Genomic DNA, 19,612 nt, shown 5'->3' on the forward strand with positions numbered 1-19,612 from the left:
AATTACTCTAGAATATGAAATTGAACAAAATCACATAAATGCAACAAGCTGATTCTATATGATTTCATAAATTAAAGATTAAATTACTTTTAGAAGATATGTAACGAGAAAATAGAAACTAAAATTAAAATAAAAAATTGAAGTAAAAGAGAAAAGAAAACTATAAAAATCAAATCCTAATTCATCAACATCGACGCTCAAATAAACACGAAGAAGATGAAAAATAAGCTCTAGGGTTTTGATTTAGGGCTTGAGGTTAGAGATAGTTCAGAAATTCGAAGAGTGAATGTGAAAGAGAGGGCGCAAGATCCATGAGACACGAAGAGAGGATGATAATTGGATAGTGAGGAGGACGATGGGCTTAATCAATTTGTTATTAGTTGTCAAAAAATATAATTAGTTTGTGTAATTTAAGTTAATTAATTGATTTTTAAATTGAGATTAGCCATGAAAATAATTGGTAGCAAAAATACGGTAGCTAATCCTTTATTTTTCTTGTTGTGGATGAGACTAGTTCAGGTAGATCAAAAGATATGGATAGGTATAATAGAACCACTTCTTTATCTCAATGCCTCAAGACTAGATATTATATCGTTAAGAAAATATTTTGATATCTAAAAGGAAATGATAACTTTGATTTGTTATGAAAGAAACCAATTTGACTATAAGTTAATAGATTATTTTTTTAATATTGACTATGTTGTTGATAATGTTTATATGCATTTATGAGTCTACTATGTTTCTAATTCTTTTCAATTTATATATAAATACAACACTCTCGTTCACACACGACTGAACGACTCACTTATCTCATATTTTCAATAAAAACAACATAACTCTCTTTTTGCTTTCCTTCAACATATTCAAACATGTTTTCTTTAAGCTTCTTAATCTTCATCTTAAAAAGTTCCTTGCAACTTCTGTCTCTCAATTTATTTAATGGTTGAATTTAATAAAGTTATTGTTTATAATGAGTTATTAAATAGAGTAACTATGAATTATTCTCCGAGTCCGTGTATTGTCGCCTAATTATTAAATTTATGGATTAAATTTTTTTATAAATTATTTTAGTCAAATAATCAATTTGTGATAAATCTATGATTTTCTCTTATAAATATTATTGGTAAAGTGGAAATTATTTGGTCTTATCGGCATTAAGACTCTTACTTAAATTTAGAAGGTCAGTATTTTACCACTAATTTAAATTCCTATTGGTAAACTGAAACCTCACATGCATTAAAAGTAATTGAAATAAGTTTATAAAAACATAATAGTTCTGGTTTTAAAAGTTATTTTTTGTACGAATAACTTAGATAAACGGGTGTATTAAAAAAACTCAAGTTTAAAACAAAGAGATAAGATTAATAATAAGTTTGTAAAGTGTTGGATGTAAGCGGGTGATATTAAAAAATGTTATTATGTTATAGTAGTAATAACTAACTAATATAATTAAATTTTATCTAATAACTTCATGCTTCAACAACATTATATTTGATTATTTAGTGAAGGATTTGTTGAAAAATAATTCAATTAATAATTTTTAAAATTTTTAAATTATTTCTTTCAATATCAGAATCAATTGATATCGTGTAGAATATAGATTTTTTATGTTTGAGAAGGTGCATATATAATTTATGTTAATCGATCCGCCAAATAGATATACATGTGTCCCATAGCTCCGGTGAGAAATCCACTTTTATATCTTGTTTCTACTGTCAGAGTTTCTCCATCTTTTATCTTGATTGAACCTGGTTTGGGATAACTTCCTGACATTCCCACAACATAACCTTTCTCATTACCTGGTTCCTTTCCATCTCCATATGTTGGTTTCGAAGTATACAAAATTCTTCCATCCTAAATTAATAAAAATGCTATAATATTTAGAAGTGATTTAAGATGATTTAGAGTATATAAATTACAATAATATAAAGGGAATAAAATGTATCACTTAAGAAACATGTCAACTACTCATAGTTTATTAAAACTTGAATACGTAACCATAAAGATTACATTGAAATAAGAAAGCGGTAGTATTATATATGGAGAACATTACCTGTCCATATAATGTTGCATTAATTACACCTGTATGCATATGAGAAGTGCCATATATAAGATAACCACCTTTTTCAATTGGAATGTTTGCTTTCTCAATATGAGGATGAGAGTGTTTTTTACCATTATTTGGTGGAATTGTAAACTCTGACTGTAATATAATTGAATAAAAATAGTTAATACTAATATATAACTTTTTTACTTAATAGAAATTAAACAAAATATTTACAAATTGTTTTTTTATTGATGTAAGAGTATTTTTTTCTTTTTTATTGTCATTTCTTAAAAAAAATATTAAATATATAATTAAATATTACAAATGGAAATTTGTTGAAAATATGAAAGAAAAAAAATAATTATTTACCTGGCAATCGTGAATTATTTGGGAACCATTTTTTCTAACTCGATCGGTTGAATCAAGTATATAAAATCTAACAGGAATTTGTTGTTGGCTCCAATCAACCCATGTTATTTTGTATCTTAGGGCAAGTTTTCTTGTAGGTGCTTCAAAATCCTTTTTTAATTTGCATTGTAAATTATCTTGGCAACAAAAAATTCCTCCTTTATAATTTGAGCTCAACGGTTTTCCATCAATGCCAAGTGTGACATTATAAAAATTCTTTGGCAAATTAAAACGGTTACACCTACATTCTGTGCAATGTTTTCTATGTTTTGTGCCACGTGTGTCAATAACCATGAGATTGAGGAGCCACTTTTCTTCATATCCAATTGGAACATACGAAGGGTTTCCTTGTTCTACAGCATAAGGATCTGGTATATTTGATTTTGTTCCTCGTGATTCACCTCCCAAACCCCAATAAGCAGGAAGAATGTAACTATTACATGTTCCTTCATTTCTAATATAAATAGCACCTTCTAATGGATTCTTAGGAACTATTTTTAACATTTTCCAATCTTTCGCATGGTATTTAATCGCAAACCAATGATGTAGGTATGCTTCATATAATGGGACAGAATTCTCTTCTTCATCAACTAATTCAGCATCAAAGCTCTTTATTCCAACATGGCCCTTTGGAAACTCAACATCAAAAAAAGTTTTAGCCGCAACTTTTCCGGGACCTATTTCAAACATTTCAGAAATAAAAGTAGCTGATTTTATATTTTTATTTTCAAATTCACCCTCGGTATAAATTGCACATGATGAGGTGAATAAAAACGCCAACACTAATGATAAAGATATCACCCTTTGACATATAAACCTCATAGTAAAGATATTTTATTTGCTACAGTGATCAAGTTTTGTGCATATGAATGTTGATTTTTCTTCTTTTATAAGATACAAATTATGAATAATATGGTTAATCTAACATGACTTGGTGCCAGTTGATCAATATTAAAATTGAATTCTTGTCTGTATTAAGTTTGAGACTTTTTAAATTTGTATTAAGTAGATTTTGAACAATTATATAACTATTTATAGATAATATAGTATAATATATGCTATCTTGCAAGGTTATTAGTTGTTCAAGAAAATGTATACAAATATATGACATTGTACATACCTATTTTTGTATTAATAACATCATCACAACTATTTTCAGATTAAAAAAAAATATCACACCTTTATAAAACACTATCACAAGATTTAAAAGTAATTTACAAACACATAATTATGTTTGTTTGCTAAAAAAATATACATATAATCTAATCATGTAAGTACTTTTCATATATTAAAATATGTAAAAATAATTATCTGCTGAATTATAAAGTGTTTAAACCCTCAACCACCCACTTCTCAATATTTAGTGTGTAAATTTTTCTGATGGATCTTTTAGAACAAAAAAATACATAACATACGTTTAAAAATACTTAAAACAATGTTTTGTTTTTATACTTTAGACAATGCTTTTTATTGTCGTTTATTTTGGCGTTGGTGTAAGTTAAATCAACATTTTTTATCATGTAAAAGTGTTATCATATGTCCTATTTAGACGATGTTTTTATGTGGAACTATTGTCTTATGTTCTATTTAGACAACACTTTTAAGCATTGTTTATTCTGGTGTGCTGTAAATATAAACATCAATTCTTAATCATGTAGAAATGTTGCCTTATACCTCTTTAAATGATATTTATATGTGAAAGATCTCTTTCATATAACTTTAGAAAATATTTTTATGGGAAATATCTTACTTATGTCAACTTTGGACAACACTTCTATGTGAGAGCTATTTCTTATGCCAACTTTCAAGATTATTTTTATGTAAAAACACTTTCTTATGTCAACTTTAGACAACTCTTTATGGTAGAAGTCATGTCTTATGTTAAATATATGTAACACTTTAATATTAAAAGAGATGTGCTATACATGTTATCTAAAAGTATATTTTCTTTCTGCTAATCCCTATCTTATGAAGGTGGCAAGAAACACAAGAAATGGGGGTTTAAATTGGGTTTCTAAAAATGAATGATTTTTCAACCTATAACAACAAACAGTAAAACAAAGAATAAAAAAAGATGAAACCGTTATTTTTATTTTGGTTCGCTGTTATCTAAGCAACTTCTACTCCACCCGCCAAAGTGATTTCGCCTTATCAACAAGGACTTAATCAACTATAACCAAACTGATCACATACATATAATGTAATATCTCATATACCCTTAAATACTCAATTGGTTGTTAGTTAAACCAACTGAGTTCCTATGTACTCTATCTCTTGTCAATTGGAACAATTTGAGCTCCTATGTGCTCTAAAAGTTGTCAGTTGGGACCAATAGGGTAACTAGTGGACTCTGAAGAGATCAATCCTTATTAAAATAGAAGGATCATTATTAATAAGTATAAGAAGGAATATTTTGGTAACATTAATAATTGGTCAATTGGTACTAGAAGATAAAAATATCACTTGAGAATATTTTGTACCATTACATAATATTATATTATATATTTAGATATTATGTATATATGTATATAATATTGTTCGGTAGAAGGAAAAGAAGAAGTGGATAAGAATGAAGGAAAAGAGAGATAGTAGTTAAGAGAGAAAGAGAGTTATCAGAAAGAAAAGAAAGAAAATAGGAAGAGAAGAGAGAAGAGAAAGGAGGAGAAATAATGGGAAGAAGAAGAAGAAACTCATGGAGTAACAAGAATATTGGTGTCATCTTCATAATCACCACCATCATCTCATCTTCATCATTACCCACCATCCTCTTCACCAACTTCATCATCCTCTCCATATGAGGTGAGTTCTAGATAGGAATTAGCCTTTGGGGGATTATAATCTATGTTTTGGGAGTTAGGATTTGTGTAACTCTATGATGAAATTATTGTTGTTTATACTTCTCATTGATGCTATGTGTTGGTACCATGTTGTTGTTGTTGAAGTTGTCATCTTTGAGTGCTTGATGTTTATGTGTTTTGCTGTTGAAATTATGGAGGTTAATCACATGAATTCATGATAATATATGTTTTAGGATGGTTGGGTATAATTAAATTTGGAAGGAAGAGTGTTTAGATGAGGTATTTTTGGAGATTATGCAGGTGTCAATCGATTGGTTGCAGAAAAGTTGCAGAACCAATCGATTGGTTCACGATTCTGTGAAGAAAAAAGATGAATTTTGCTGATGTCAATCGATTGGCTACAATGCACAATTGATTAGTCCTATCAATTTTGTGAAAAATACTTTACAGAAACTTCATGTAATCGATTGGCTCTCAGCTCAATCGATTGGTTCAATGGTGTTTTGCCTAAAACCACTCCTTCTGTGTTTCTAAACCACCTTGGATGTATTATAACTTATACCATGATGTGTATGCATTAGATTAACATTAATCGGTCGATTTATATGACTTTGTGTGTGTTTTAACCTAGAATCCCGAGTAGGTTAGAATGATCCGTTAATGAGTTTCGAATTTGGCACCATAGCACTCGCATCATCAACTTCAATTCAACCTTCAGCTCGATTTTGTAGATCCATGAACTCATGTTTTTTAGGAACATACGAGCATGGAGTTAGCTTCGTAACACATTATCATTCATATCTCCCTGCATCCGAGCTATTGATTGGCTATGAGCAGGGAAAATTTTGCTCAAGAACACAAAAAACCCTAAGTGTTCAAAGTAAAATTAAATGACTAATACAAAAGAAAATGAAAGATAATAGATGGCTTTTGATTAGTGAAACAATATGAAGAGACTTGAAACTTGTTTGATCAAGGATTTAACTCGTAGCTACCTTTCCAATTGAAGCTTCGAAGGTCAACAATGGCAGAAATGGGAAGCACGATGCAAGAGGTTCCAAGTTAAAGTGATGATGCAGTTAGCTTCAGATGATGCCAACATGCAAACAACTTAAATGGTTCCCATGGAATACCATGTACGTGAGGGATGCTAATACCTTCCCCTTGCGTAATCGACTTTTGAACCCATATTTGGTTGCGAGACCAATCCTTATCCTTTTCTTTTTCTTTTAGAGGGTTTTATCGACTATTTTATCTCTTCTCTCTTTTATAAGGAAATTAAATAAAATTCGATGGCGAGTCTTCTATAGTGCTTTTCTTTTTTAGAAAACAATATTTGATATTAAAATATTAAATGTGAGAGCAAAATTAAATTGTGTACCTTATTTGAAAAAAAAAATAAATATATCCTAAACCAACTAAGAAAAACAAGCTTATAAATATGAAATCTAAATTATAACAAATTTTTAGAAAAACAAATGTCTAATGTATGTTACTTTTAAAATAAATAAATTTGTTTAATATAAGATACTTGATTTGTAGCATTATAATGGCTACACACTATGGATTTAAAAAATAATCGTGTTGTACCTTTGTTACGATCACGTAAAGGTTTTTGCGATTTTGATTAGTCCGGCGAAATTTGTGGTATGAGGTATAACATCCTAAGAGGTTGTATTAGGAATAAAAAAAATATAATTTTATATCTATCAAGATAACTAAATTTTCTTAAATTTATTGATATCACACACACACCAGACACACACACACACACACACACACACACACACAATATATAATATATATATAATATATATATATATATATATATATATATATTTTTAATATATATATATATATAATATATATTATATGTTTTTTATATTCATTTAAGATGTAGGCACATCAACAAGATAATAGTTGGGCTTGTGGTTCTTATGTTTTGAAAAATATGTTTGACATTGTCCAAACGGGTAGGTTTCAAGGATTAAATGAGATAATAACAAAAGATTTAATTGTTTAATATGTAAATCATATCACTTCATGTTTTAATATGTTTTCATTTAATTTATTTTATTGTTTAGATTTGTAGATATATGCTTATCCATCATCATTTGACAAATATGTTATTAATAATATCCGATAACTTTGGGTTCAATTCTTTTTGCAAATAGTCGAATAACAACATCAACTTAAAGAGAAAGAAACAAGGAGTTACATAAAAGATGATGTTTTATAAGAAATTATATTGACTTATTAATTAACATTGTTTTTTAATATAATTTTCTTTTTAATTTGAATTTACACGCTTTGGTTTAATTTATTAGATTAAAACTAAAATTTGTGAATTTAATTTTATTCAGTTAATGTTGTGTTATTTTTTCCGTCCATTTTAAAGAATAACATTTGTTGATGGTTCATTTAAAATCAAATCACACTCGATGTCATTTATAATACTAACTTTAATAAATAACATGTGTAATTCATATGTCATACAAACATTAATAGAAAAGTTTATATGTCAAATTTAAGAGAAAAAAAGGAGAGGTGAAAGGTTGATTTCTAAAGTCGAAAAAGATTTGAAAATTGCAACCATTAGAAATAATCATGGTGGAGATTTCAAAACAAACCTTTAGAAAAAAAGTGAAAAAATAACATTTAGCATGATTTATCCTCTTATCATACTCTACAACAAAAATAGACTTGTATAAATATAAAATAAACATTTTCTATAGATGGAAAGAATCGGGATCAATGAGAAACATGAAGCTTAATACATACGTAAAAAAGTTATAAATATTTCGAATATCATTTATATAAGACCTTTATTGAATAGGAGTTCTTATGAATTATAGAAATATAAAAACCAACATTTTATATTTTCATTAATTTGAATGTACCTCTTATATGTTAACCTTAAGGAACACCGTAATAAGTTTGGTTTAAAATGACAACAGTGCATATTGTGGGGAGACTCTAAACACCAAAGAGCATACAAAGTTTAAAACAAAGATTCCTTAATTTTTGAAGAATAATTTAATATGTTATGTTTAATGATAAAGTGCTTAACAATAATACATTAAAGCAAGTTGAAACATTTTCAAAAATTTAGATATTAGAAAGCCAAAGACATAATCCTCGGAAGAAAATACATATGGCAATAATGCCTATGGTGAAGAAGACTTTTTGACAAGAAGTTTTTGGTGAGCCACAAAATGTCAATGGATTTATTCCCATTAATCAATGAAAGTACAAGTCATTTCATCCAAAAGATCGAAATTTATAAAACAAGAAAAATACAATGAAAACCACATCATCATTCAAATTGATTATTCCATATAGAACCATCACCCATATATGAAGCTCTAAGTAATGATTATTCAATAGCTTCCATGCAAGAATATCTTAATCAATTATACTTGGGATCTTTTTTTTTCCTAAAACAAAATAACAATATTGGAACTAATTTAGATTTTAGAAACAAATTCAATTAACTAAGTGAAGTGGTTTGAATGAAAAACCAGACCGGTATTTCAAGTCAGTCGACCCAAACCGGACCAAATATAGATAAATTGGTCAAATTCATATTTTTCTCCATAATATTTTGAGATCTAAACTATTGGGTTGAGTTACCATTTGAGTCAATCGACCCATTGATGTAATTCAATCCATCTCCACGCAAAAAATTTATTAAGTAAAATCACAAAAAGATATCCACTAATAAAAACATACACCTTTGTGAAAGTATGTTCTGCAAATTGTAACGACTTTTCAAATTTGAGGAATAAACAAAAGAAAAGTAGGTATGAAGCAAAATAGAAATTCAAATGTAAATAGTGTATCATAAAATTTAATGTAACAATATATTACTAATATTGTAAGATTTTAACTAGTATATAAAAGAAATATGTTGTCAATGACATTGATGAAATTTGTATTCCAATTCTAGTTAAGAAAATTGCAGAGTTCTATTATAAGATATACATATTTATTTATTTATTTAAATTAAATTCAACTCTTGTAAGATATACTTATTTAGTTATTCATTAAATTATATTGGAATTGTAAATTTAGCTTGTTGTAATCGGGAATAATATCAGCTGTATCATTTGCCTGTAATAAATTTTTTTGAATAAAATAAGTTATCATGTAAAACGTTTTACAGAGAGGTACACTAGACAACTTTAGAAATCAAGTAAACTCAAAATCAGATCAATAGATTACAAGTGATTCTTCAATAATTATCAAATTCAATCACTCTGACTTAAAATAACATTTTTGGAAATAAAATTCAAATAAAATTCAATGAAATTGAATAAATGCAACAATCTAAATATGGAAATTTCAAAAAAATAAATCGAAATTAGATAAAGTTTAAAAACCAAATGTAATAATATACTGAAGTCAATAATCACTCTAGAATATGAAATTGAACAAAATCACATAAATGATCAACAAGCTGATTCTATATGATTTCATAAATTATAGAAAGATTAATTTTAGAAGATATGTAACGAGAAAATAGATAAAAAATTATTAAATAAAAAATTGAAGTAGAAAGAAAAAAGAAAACTATAAAAATCAAATCCTAATTCATCTCAACATCGACGATCAAATAAACATGAAGAAGATGAAAAATAAGCTCTAGGGTTTTGATTTAGGGCTTGAGGTTAGAGATAGTTCAGAAATTCGAAGAGTGAATGTGAAAGAGAGGGCGCAAGATCCATGAGACACGAAGAGAGGATGATAAGTGGATAGTGAGGAGGACGATGGACTTAATCAATTTGTTATTAGTTGTCAAAAATATAATTAAAGTTGGTAATTTAAGTTAATGAATGGATTTTTAAATTGAGATTAGCCATGAAAATAATTGGTAGAAAAATACGGTAGCTAATCCTTTATTTTTCTTGTTGTGGATGAGACTAGTTCAGGTAGATCAAAAGAAATGGATAGGTATAATAGAACCACTTCTTTATCTCAATGCCTCAAGACTAGATATTATATCGTTAAGAAAATATTTTGATATCTAAAAGGAAATGATAACTTTGATTTGTTATGAAAGAAACCAATTTGACTATAACTTAATAGATTATTTTTTTAATGTTGACTATGTTGTTGATAATGTTTATATGCATTTATGAGTCTACTATGTTTCTAATTCTTTTCAATTTATATATAAATACAACACCCTCGTTCACACACGACTGAACGACTCACTTATCTCATATTTTCAATAAAAACAGCATAACTCTCTTTTTGCTTTCCTTCAACATATTCAAACATGTTTTCTTTAAGCTTCTTAATCTTCATCTTAAAAAGTTCCTTGTAACTTCTGTCTCTCAATTTATTTAATGGTTGAGTTTAATAAAGTTATTGTTTATAATGAGTTATTAAATAGAGTAACTATGAATTACTCTCCGAGTCCGTGTATTGTCGCCTAATTATTAAATTTATGGATTAAATTTTTTTATAAATTATTTTAGTCAAATAATCAATTTGTGATAAATCTATGATTTTCTCTTATAAATATTATTGATAAAGTGGAAATTATTTGATCTTATCGGCATTAAGACTCGTACTTAAATTTAGAAGGTCAGTATTTTACCACTAATTTAAATTCCTATTGGTAAACTGAAACCTCACATGCATTAAAAGTAATTGAAATAAGTTTATAAAAACATAATAGTTCTGGTTTTAAAAGTTATTTTTTATACGAATAACTTAGATAAACGGGTGTATTAAAAAAACTCAAGTTTAAAACAGAAGAGAGATAAGATTAATAATAAGTTTATAAAGTGTTGGATGTAAGCGGGTGATATTAAAAAATGTTATTATGTTATAGTAGTTATAACTAACTAATATAATTAAATTTTATCTAATAACTTCATGCTTCAACAACATTATATTTGATTATTTAGTGAAGGATTTGTTGAAAAATAATTCAATTAATAATTTTTAAAATTTTTAAATTATTTATTTCAATATCATAATCAATTGATATCGTGTACAATATAGATTTTTTATGTTTGAGAAGGTGCATATGTAATTTATGCTAATCGATCCGCCAAATAGATATACATGTGTCCCATAGCTCCGGTGAGAAATCCACTTTTATATCTTGTTTCTACTGTCAGAGTTTCTCCATCTTTTATCTTGATTGAACCTGGTTTGGGATAACTTCCTGACATTCCCACAACATAACCTTTCTCATTACCTGGTTCCTTTCCATCTCCATATGTTGGTTTCGAAGTATACAAAATTCTTCCATCCTAAATTAATAAAAACGCTATAATATTTAGAAGTGATTTAAGATGATTTAGAGTATATAAATTACAATAATATAAAGGGAATAAAATGTATCACTTAAGAAACATGTCAACTACTCATAGTTTATTAAAACTTGAATACGTAACCATAAAGATTACATTGAAATAAGAAAGCGGTAGTATTATATATGGAGAACATTACCTGTCCATATAATGTTGCATTAATGACACCTGTATGCATATGAGAAGTGCCATATATAAGATAACCACCTTTTTCAATTGGAATGTTTGCTTTCTCAATATGAGGATGAGAGTGTTTTTTACCATTATTTGGTGGAATTGTAAACTCTGACTGTAATATAATTGAATAAAAATAGTTAATACTAATATATAACTTTTTTACTTAATAGAAATTAAACAAAATATTTACAAATTGTTTTTTTTATTGATGTAAGAGTATTTTTTTCTTTTTTATTGTCATTTCTTAAAAAAATATTAAATATATAATTAAATATTACAAATGGAAATTTGTCGAAAATATGAAAGGAAAAAAATAATTATTTACCTGGCAATCGTGAATTATTTGGGAACCATTTTTTCTAACTCGATCGGTTGAATCAAGTATATAAAATCTAACAGGAATTTGTTGTTGGCTCCAATCAACCCATGTTATTTTGTATCTTAGGGCAAGTTTTCTTGTAGGTGCTTCAAAATCCTTTTTTAATTTGCATTGTAAATTATCTTGGCAACAAAAATTCCTCCTTTATAATTTGAGCTCAACGGTTTTCCATCAATGCCAAGTGTGACATTATAAAAATTCTTTGGCAAATTAAAACGGTTACACCTACATTCTGTGCAATGTTTTCTATGTTTTGTGCCACGTGTGTCAATAACCATGAGATTGAGGAGCCACTTTTCTTCATATCCAATTGGAACATATGAAGGGTTTCCTTGTTCTACAGCATAAGGATCTGGTATATTTGATTTTGTTCCTCGTGATTCACCTCCCAAACCCCAATAAGCAGGAAGAATGTAACTATTACATGTTCCTTCATTTCTAACATAAATAGCACCTTCTAATGGATTCTTAGGAACTATTTTTAACATATTCCAATCTTTCGCATGGTATTTAATCGCAAACCAATGATGTAGGTATGCTTCATATAATGGGACAGAATTCCCTTCTTCATCAACTAATTCAGCATCAAAGCTCTTTATTCCAACATGGCCCTTTGGAAACTCAACATCAAAAAAAGTTTTAGCCGCAACTTTTCCGGGACCTATTTCAAACATTTCAGAAATAAAAGTAGCTGATTTTATATTTTTATTTTCAAATTCACCCTCGGTATAAATTGCACATGATGAGGTGAATAAAAACGCCAACACTAATGATAAAGATATCACCCGTTGACATATAAACCTCATAGTAAAGATATTTTATTTGCTACAGTGATCAAGTTTTGTGCATATGAATGTTGATTTTTCTTCTTTTATAATATACAAATTATGAATAATATGGTTAATCTGACATGACTTGGTGCCAGTTGATCAATATTATAATTGAATTCTTGTCTGTATTAAGTTTGAGACTTTTTAAATTTGTATTAAGTAGATTTTGAACAATTATATAACTATTTATAGATAATATAGTATAATATATGCTATCTTGCAAGGTTATTAGTTGTTCAAGAAAATGTATACAAATATATGATATTGTACATACCTATTTTTGTATTAATAACATCATCACACCTATTTTCAGATTAAAAAAAAATATCACACCTTTATAAAACACTATCACAAGATTTAAAATTAATTTACAAACACATAATTATGTTTGTTTGCTAAAAAAATATACATATAATCTAATCATGTAAGTACTTTTCATATATTAAAATATGTAAAAATAATTATCTGCTGAATTATAAAGTGTTTAAACCCTCAACCACCCACTTCTCAATATTTAGTGTGTAAATTTTTCTGATGGATCTTTTAGAACAAAAAAATACATAACATACGTTTAAAAATACTTAAAACAATGTTTTGTTTTTATACTTTAGACAATGCTTTTTATTGTCGTTTATTTTGGCGTTGGTGTAAGTTAAATCAAATTTTTTATCATGTAAAGTGTTATCATATGTCCTCTTTAGACGATGTTTTTATGTGGAACTATTGTCTTATGTTCTATTTAGACAACACTTTTAAGCATTGTTTATTCTGGTGTGCTGTATATATAAACATCAATTCTTAATCATGTAGAAATGTTGCCTTATACCTCTTTAAATGATATTTATATGTGAAAGATCTCTTTCATATAACTTTAGAAAATATTTTATGGGAAATATCTTACTTATGTCAACTTTGGACAACACTTCTATGTGAGAGCTATTTCTTATGCCAACTTTCAAGATTATTTTTATGTAAAAACACTTTCTTATGTCAACTTTAGACAACTCTTTATGGTAGAAGTCATGTCTTATGTTAAATATATGTAACACTTTAATAGTAAAAGAGATGTGATATACATGTTATCTAAGAGTATATTTTCTTTCTGCTAATCCCTATCTTATGTAGGTGGCAAGAAACACAAGAAATGGGGGTTTAAATTGGGTTTCTAAAAATGAATGATTTTTCAACCTATAACAACAAACAGTAAAACAAGGAATAAAAAAAGATGAAACCGTTATTTTTATTTTGGTTCGCTGTTATCTAAGCAACTTCTACTCCACCCGCCAAAGTGATTTCGCCTTATCAACAAGGACTTAATCAACTATAACCAAACTGATCACATACATATAATGTAATATCTCATATACCCTTATATACTCAATCGGTTGTTAGTTAAACCAACTGAGTTCCTATGTACTCTATCTCTTGTCAATTGGAACAATTTGAGCTCCTATGTGCTTTAAAAGTTGTCAGTTGGGACCAATAGGGTAACTAGTGGACTCTGAAGAAATAAATCCTTATTAAAATAGAAGGATCATTATTAATAAGTATAAGAAGGAATATTTTGGTAACATTAATAATTGGTCAATTGGTACTAGAAGATAAAAATATCACTTGAGAATATTTTGTTCCATTACATAATATTATATTATATATTTAGATATTATGTATATATGTATATAATATTGTGCGATAGAAGGAAAAGAAGAAGTGGATAAGAATGAAGGAAAAGAGAGATAGTAGTTAAGAGAGAAAGAGAGTTATCAGAAAGAAAAGAAAGAAAATAGGAAGAGAAGAGAGAAGAGAAAGGAGGAGAAATAATGGGAAGAAGAAGAAGAAACTCATGGAGTTACAAGAATATTGGTGTCATCTTCATCATCACCACCATCATCTCATCTTCATCATTACCCACCATCCTCTTCACCGACTTCATCATCCTCTCCATATGAGGTGAGTTCTAGATAGGAATTAGCCTTTGGGGGATTATAATCTATGTTTTGGGAGTTAGGATTTGTGTGAATCTATGATGAAATTATTGTTGTTTATACTTCTCATTGATGCAATGTGTTGGTACCATGTTGTTGTTGTTGAAGTTGTCATCTTTGAGTGCTTGATGTTTATGTGTTTTGCTGTTGAAATTATGGAGGTTAATCACATGAATTCATGATAATATATGTTTTAGGATGGTTGGGTATAATTAAATTTGGAAGGAAGAGTGTTTAGATGAGGTATTTTTGGAGATTATGCAGGTGTCAATCGATTGGTTGCAGAAAAGTTGCAGAACCAGTCGATTGGTTCACGATTCTGTGAAGAAAAAAGATGAATTTTGCTGATGTCAATCGATTGGCTACAGTGCACAATTGATTAGTCCTATCAATTTTGTGAAAAATACTTTACAGAAACTTCATGCAATCGATTGGCTCTTAGCTCAATCGATTGGTTCAATGGTGTTTTGCCTAAAACCACTCCTTCTGTGTTTCTAAACCACCTTGGATGTATTATAACTTATACCATGATGTGTATGCATTAGATTAACATTAATCGGTCGATTTATATGACTTTGTGTGTGTTTTAACCTAGAATCCCGATTAGGTTAGAATGATCCGTTAATGAGTTTCGAATTTGGCACCATAGCACTCGCATCATCAACTTCAATTCAACCTTCAGCTCGATTTTGTAGATCCATGAACTCATGTTTTTTAGGAACATACGAGCATGGAGTTAGCTTCGTAACACATTATCATTCATATCTCCCTGCATCCGAGCTATTGATTGGCTATGAGCAGGGAGAATTTTGCTCAAGAACACAAAAAACCCTAAGTGTTCAAAGTAAAATTAAATGACTAATACAAAAGATAATGAAAGATAATAGATGGCTTTTGATTAGTGAAACAATATGAAGAGACTTGAAACTTGTTTGATCAAGGATTTAACTCGTAGCTACCTTTCCAATTGAAGCTTCGAAGGTCAACAATGGCAGAAATGGGAAGCACGATGCAAGAGGTTCCAAGTTAAAGTGATGATGCAGTTAGATTTAGATGATGCCAACATGCAAACAAGTTAAATGGTTCCCATGGAGTACCATGGACGTGAGGGGTGCTAATACCTTCCCCTTGCGTAATCGACTTTTGAACCCATATTTGGTTGCGAGACCAATCCTTATCCTTTTCTTTTTCTTTTAGAGGGTTTTATTGACTATTTTATCTCTTCTCTCTTTTATAAGGAAATTAAATAAAATTCGATGGCGAGTCTTCTATAGTGCTTTTCTTTTTTAGAAAACAATATTTGATATTAAAATATTAAATGTGAGAGCAAAATTAAATTGTGTACCTTATTTGAAAAAAATAAATATATTCCTAAACCAACTAAGAAAAACAAACTTATAAATATGAAATCAAAATTATAACAAATTTTTAGAAAAACAAATGTCTAATGTATGTTACTTTTAAAATAAATAAATTTGTTTAATATAAGATACTTGATTTGTAGCATTATAATGGCTACACACTATGGATTTAAAAAATAATCGTGTTGTACCTTTGTTATGATCACGTAAAGGTTTTTGTGATTTTGATTAGTTCGGCGAAATTTGTGGTGTGAGGTATAACATCCTAAGAGGTTGTATTAGGAATAAAAAAAATATAATTTTATATCTATCAAGATAACTAAATTTTCTTAAATTTATTGATATCACACACACACCCACACAGATATATATATATATATATATATTATATAGATATATATATATATATATATATATATATATATATATATATATATATATATATATATATATATATATATATATTATTATATTTTTATATATATATAGTTATTTTATATATATATATATATATATATATTATATATATATTTATATATATTATAATATTTTTTTATATATATATTATAATCTATATATATATTATATATACCTATATATATATATATTATAGCTAGGTTGTTCCTTTTAACATTAAGTTGTAGGCACATCAACAAGATAATAGTTGGGCTTGTGGTTCTTATGTTTTGAAAAATATCTTTGACATTGTCCAAACGGGTAGGTTTCAAGGATTACATGAGATAATAACAAAAGATTTAATTGTTTAATATGTAAATCATATCACTTCATGTTTTAACATGTTTTCATTTAATTTATTTTATTGTTTAGATTTGTAGATATATGCTTATCCATCATCATTTAACAAATATGTTATTAATAATATCTGATAACTTTGGGTTCAATTCTTTTTGCAAATAGTCGAAGAACAACATCAACTTAAAGAGAAAAAAACAAGGAGTTACATAAAAAATGATGTTTTATAAGAAATTATATTGACTTATTAATTAACATTGTTTTTTAATATAATTTTCTTTTTAATTTGAATTTACACGCTTTGGTTTAATTTATTAGATTAAAACTAAAATTTGTGAATTTAATTTTATTTAGTTAATGTTGTGTATTTTTTTCCATCCATTTTAAAGAATAATATTTGTTGATGGTTCATTTAAAATCAAATCACACTCGATGTCATTTATAATACTAACTTTAATAAATAACATGTGTAATTCATATGTCATACAAACATTAATAGAAAAGTTTATATGTCAAATTTAAGAGAAAAAAAGGAGAGGTGAAAGGTTGATTTCTAAAGTCGAAAAAGATTTGAAAATTGCAACCATTAGAAATAATCATGGTGGAGATTTCAAAACAAACCTTTAGAAAAAAAGTGAAAAAATAACATTTACCATGATTTATCCTCTTATCATACTCTACAACAAAAATAGACTTGTATAAATATAAAATAAACATTTTCTATAGATGGAAAGAATCGGGATCAATGAGAAAAATGAAGCTTAATACATATGTAAAAAAGTTATAAACACAACATATTATATTTCGAATATCATTTATATAAGACCTTTATTGAATAGGAGTTCTTATGAATTATAGAAATATAAAAACCAACATTTTATATTTTCATTAATTTGAACGTACCTGTTATATGTTAACATTAAGGAACACCATAATAAGTTTGGTTTAAAATGACAAAAGTGCATATTGTGGGGAGACTCTAAACACCAAAGAGCATACAAAGTTTAAAACAAAGATTCCTTAATTTTTGAAGAATAATTTAATATATTATGTTTAATGATAAAGTGCTTAACAATAATACATTAAAGCAAGTTGAAACATTTTCAAAAATCTAGATATTAGAAAGCCAAAGACATAATCCTCGGGAGAAAATACATATGGCAATAATGCCTATGGTGAAGAAGACTTTTTGACAAGAAGTTTTTGGTGAGCCACAAAATGTCAATGGATTTATTCCCATTAATCAATGAAAGTACAAGTCATTTCATCCAAAAGATCGAAATTTATAAAACAAGAAAAATACAATGAAAACCATATCATCATTCAAATTGATTATTCCATATAGAACCATCACCCATATATGAAGCTCTAAGTAATGATTATTCGATAGCTTCCATGCAAGAATATCTTAATCAATTATACTTGGGATGTTCTTTTTTTCCTAAAACAAAATAACAATATTGGAACTAATTTAGATTTTAGAAACAAATTCAGTTAACTAAGTGAAGTGGTTTGAATGAAAAACCAGACCAGTATTTCAAGTCAGTCGACCCAAACCGGACCAAATATAGATAAATTGGTCAAATTCATATTTTTCTCCATAATATTTTGAGATCTAAACTATTGGGTTGAGTTACCATTTGAGTCATTCGACCCATTGATGTAATTCAATCCATCTCAACGCAAAAAATTTATTAAGTAAAATCACAAAAAGATATCCACTAATAAAAACATACACCTTTGTGAAAGTATGTTCTGCAAATTGTAAAGACTTTCCAAATTTGAGGAATAAACAAAAGAAAAGTAGGTATGAAGCAAAATAGAAATTCAAATGTAAATAGTGTATCATAAAATTTAATGTAACAATATATTACTAATATTGTAAGGTTTTAACTAGTATATAGAAGAAATATGTTGTCAATGACATTGATGAAATTTGTATTCCAATTCTAGTTAAGAAAATTGCAGAGTTCTATTATAAGATATACATATTTAGTTATTCATTTAAATTAAAATCAACTCTTGTAGGATATACTTATTTAGTTATTCATTAAATTATATTGGAATTGTAAATTTAGCTTGTTGTAATCGGGAATAATATCAGCAGTATCATTTGCCTTAATAAATTTTTTATTTAATAAAATAAGTTATCATGTAAAACGTTTTATAGAGAGGTACACTAGACAACTTTAGAAATCAAGTAAACTCAAAATCAGATCAATAGATTACAGGTGATTCTTCAATAATTGTCAAATTCAATCACTCTGACTTCAACATTTTTGGAAATAAAATTCAAATAAAATTCAATGAAATTGAATAAATGCAACAATCTAAATATGGAAATTTCAAAATAAATAAATCAAAATTAGATAAAGTTTAAAAGCCAAATGTAATAATATACTGAAGTCAATAATTACTCTAGAATATGAAATTGAACAAAATTACATAAATGCAACAAGCTGATTCTATATGATTTCATAAATTAAAGATTAAATTACTTTTAGAAGATATGTAACGAGAAAAAGGGAAACTAAAATTAAAATAA

The 19,612-nt window shown here is 27.4% G+C and overlaps 1 protein-coding gene and 1 pseudogene across 1 annotated transcript; both read right to left on the reverse strand.

The window, feature by feature from the left end:
* Positions 1-1,632: 1,632 nt before the first annotated feature.
* Positions 1,633-3,277, reverse strand: LOC127130257 (uncharacterized). The gene is made up of 3 exons (XM_051059301.1): positions 2,417-3,277; positions 2,054-2,203; positions 1,633-1,854 (listed from the first exon to the last, which is right to left on the reverse strand). Exons 1-3 carry the CDS (start codon positions 3,275-3,277, stop codon positions 1,633-1,635), a joined length of 1,233 nt encoding a protein of 410 aa, XP_050915258.1.
* Positions 3,278-11,300: 8,023 nt separating this feature from the next.
* Positions 11,301-12,944, reverse strand: LOC127130258 (uncharacterized; annotated as a pseudogene).
* Between the last annotated feature and the right edge of the window lie 6,668 nt (positions 12,945-19,612).

Source organism: Lathyrus oleraceus, chromosome 3 (genome assembly GCF_024323335.1).
Source record: "Lathyrus oleraceus cultivar Zhongwan6 chromosome 3, CAAS_Psat_ZW6_1.0, whole genome shotgun sequence".
Lineage (NCBI taxonomy): Eukaryota > Viridiplantae > Streptophyta > Magnoliopsida > Fabales > Fabaceae > Lathyrus > Lathyrus oleraceus.

What these genes read in the sequence shown, in the direction of transcription:
- LOC127130257 (XM_051059301.1), bottom strand. Translation starts at nt 3,277, where the DNA reads ATGAGGTTTATATGTCAAAGGGTGATATCTTTATCATTAGTGTTGGCG. An exon ending in AAATAATTCACGATTGCCAG is followed by an intron (nt 2,204 to 2,416) that starts GTAAATAATTAT and finishes ATTATATTACAG; the next exon opens with TCAGAGTTTACAATTCCACC. An exon ending in ATGCAACATTATATGGACAG is followed by an intron (nt 1,855 to 2,053) that starts GTAATGTTCTCC and finishes TTATTAATTTAG; the next exon opens with GATGGAAGAATTTTGTATAC.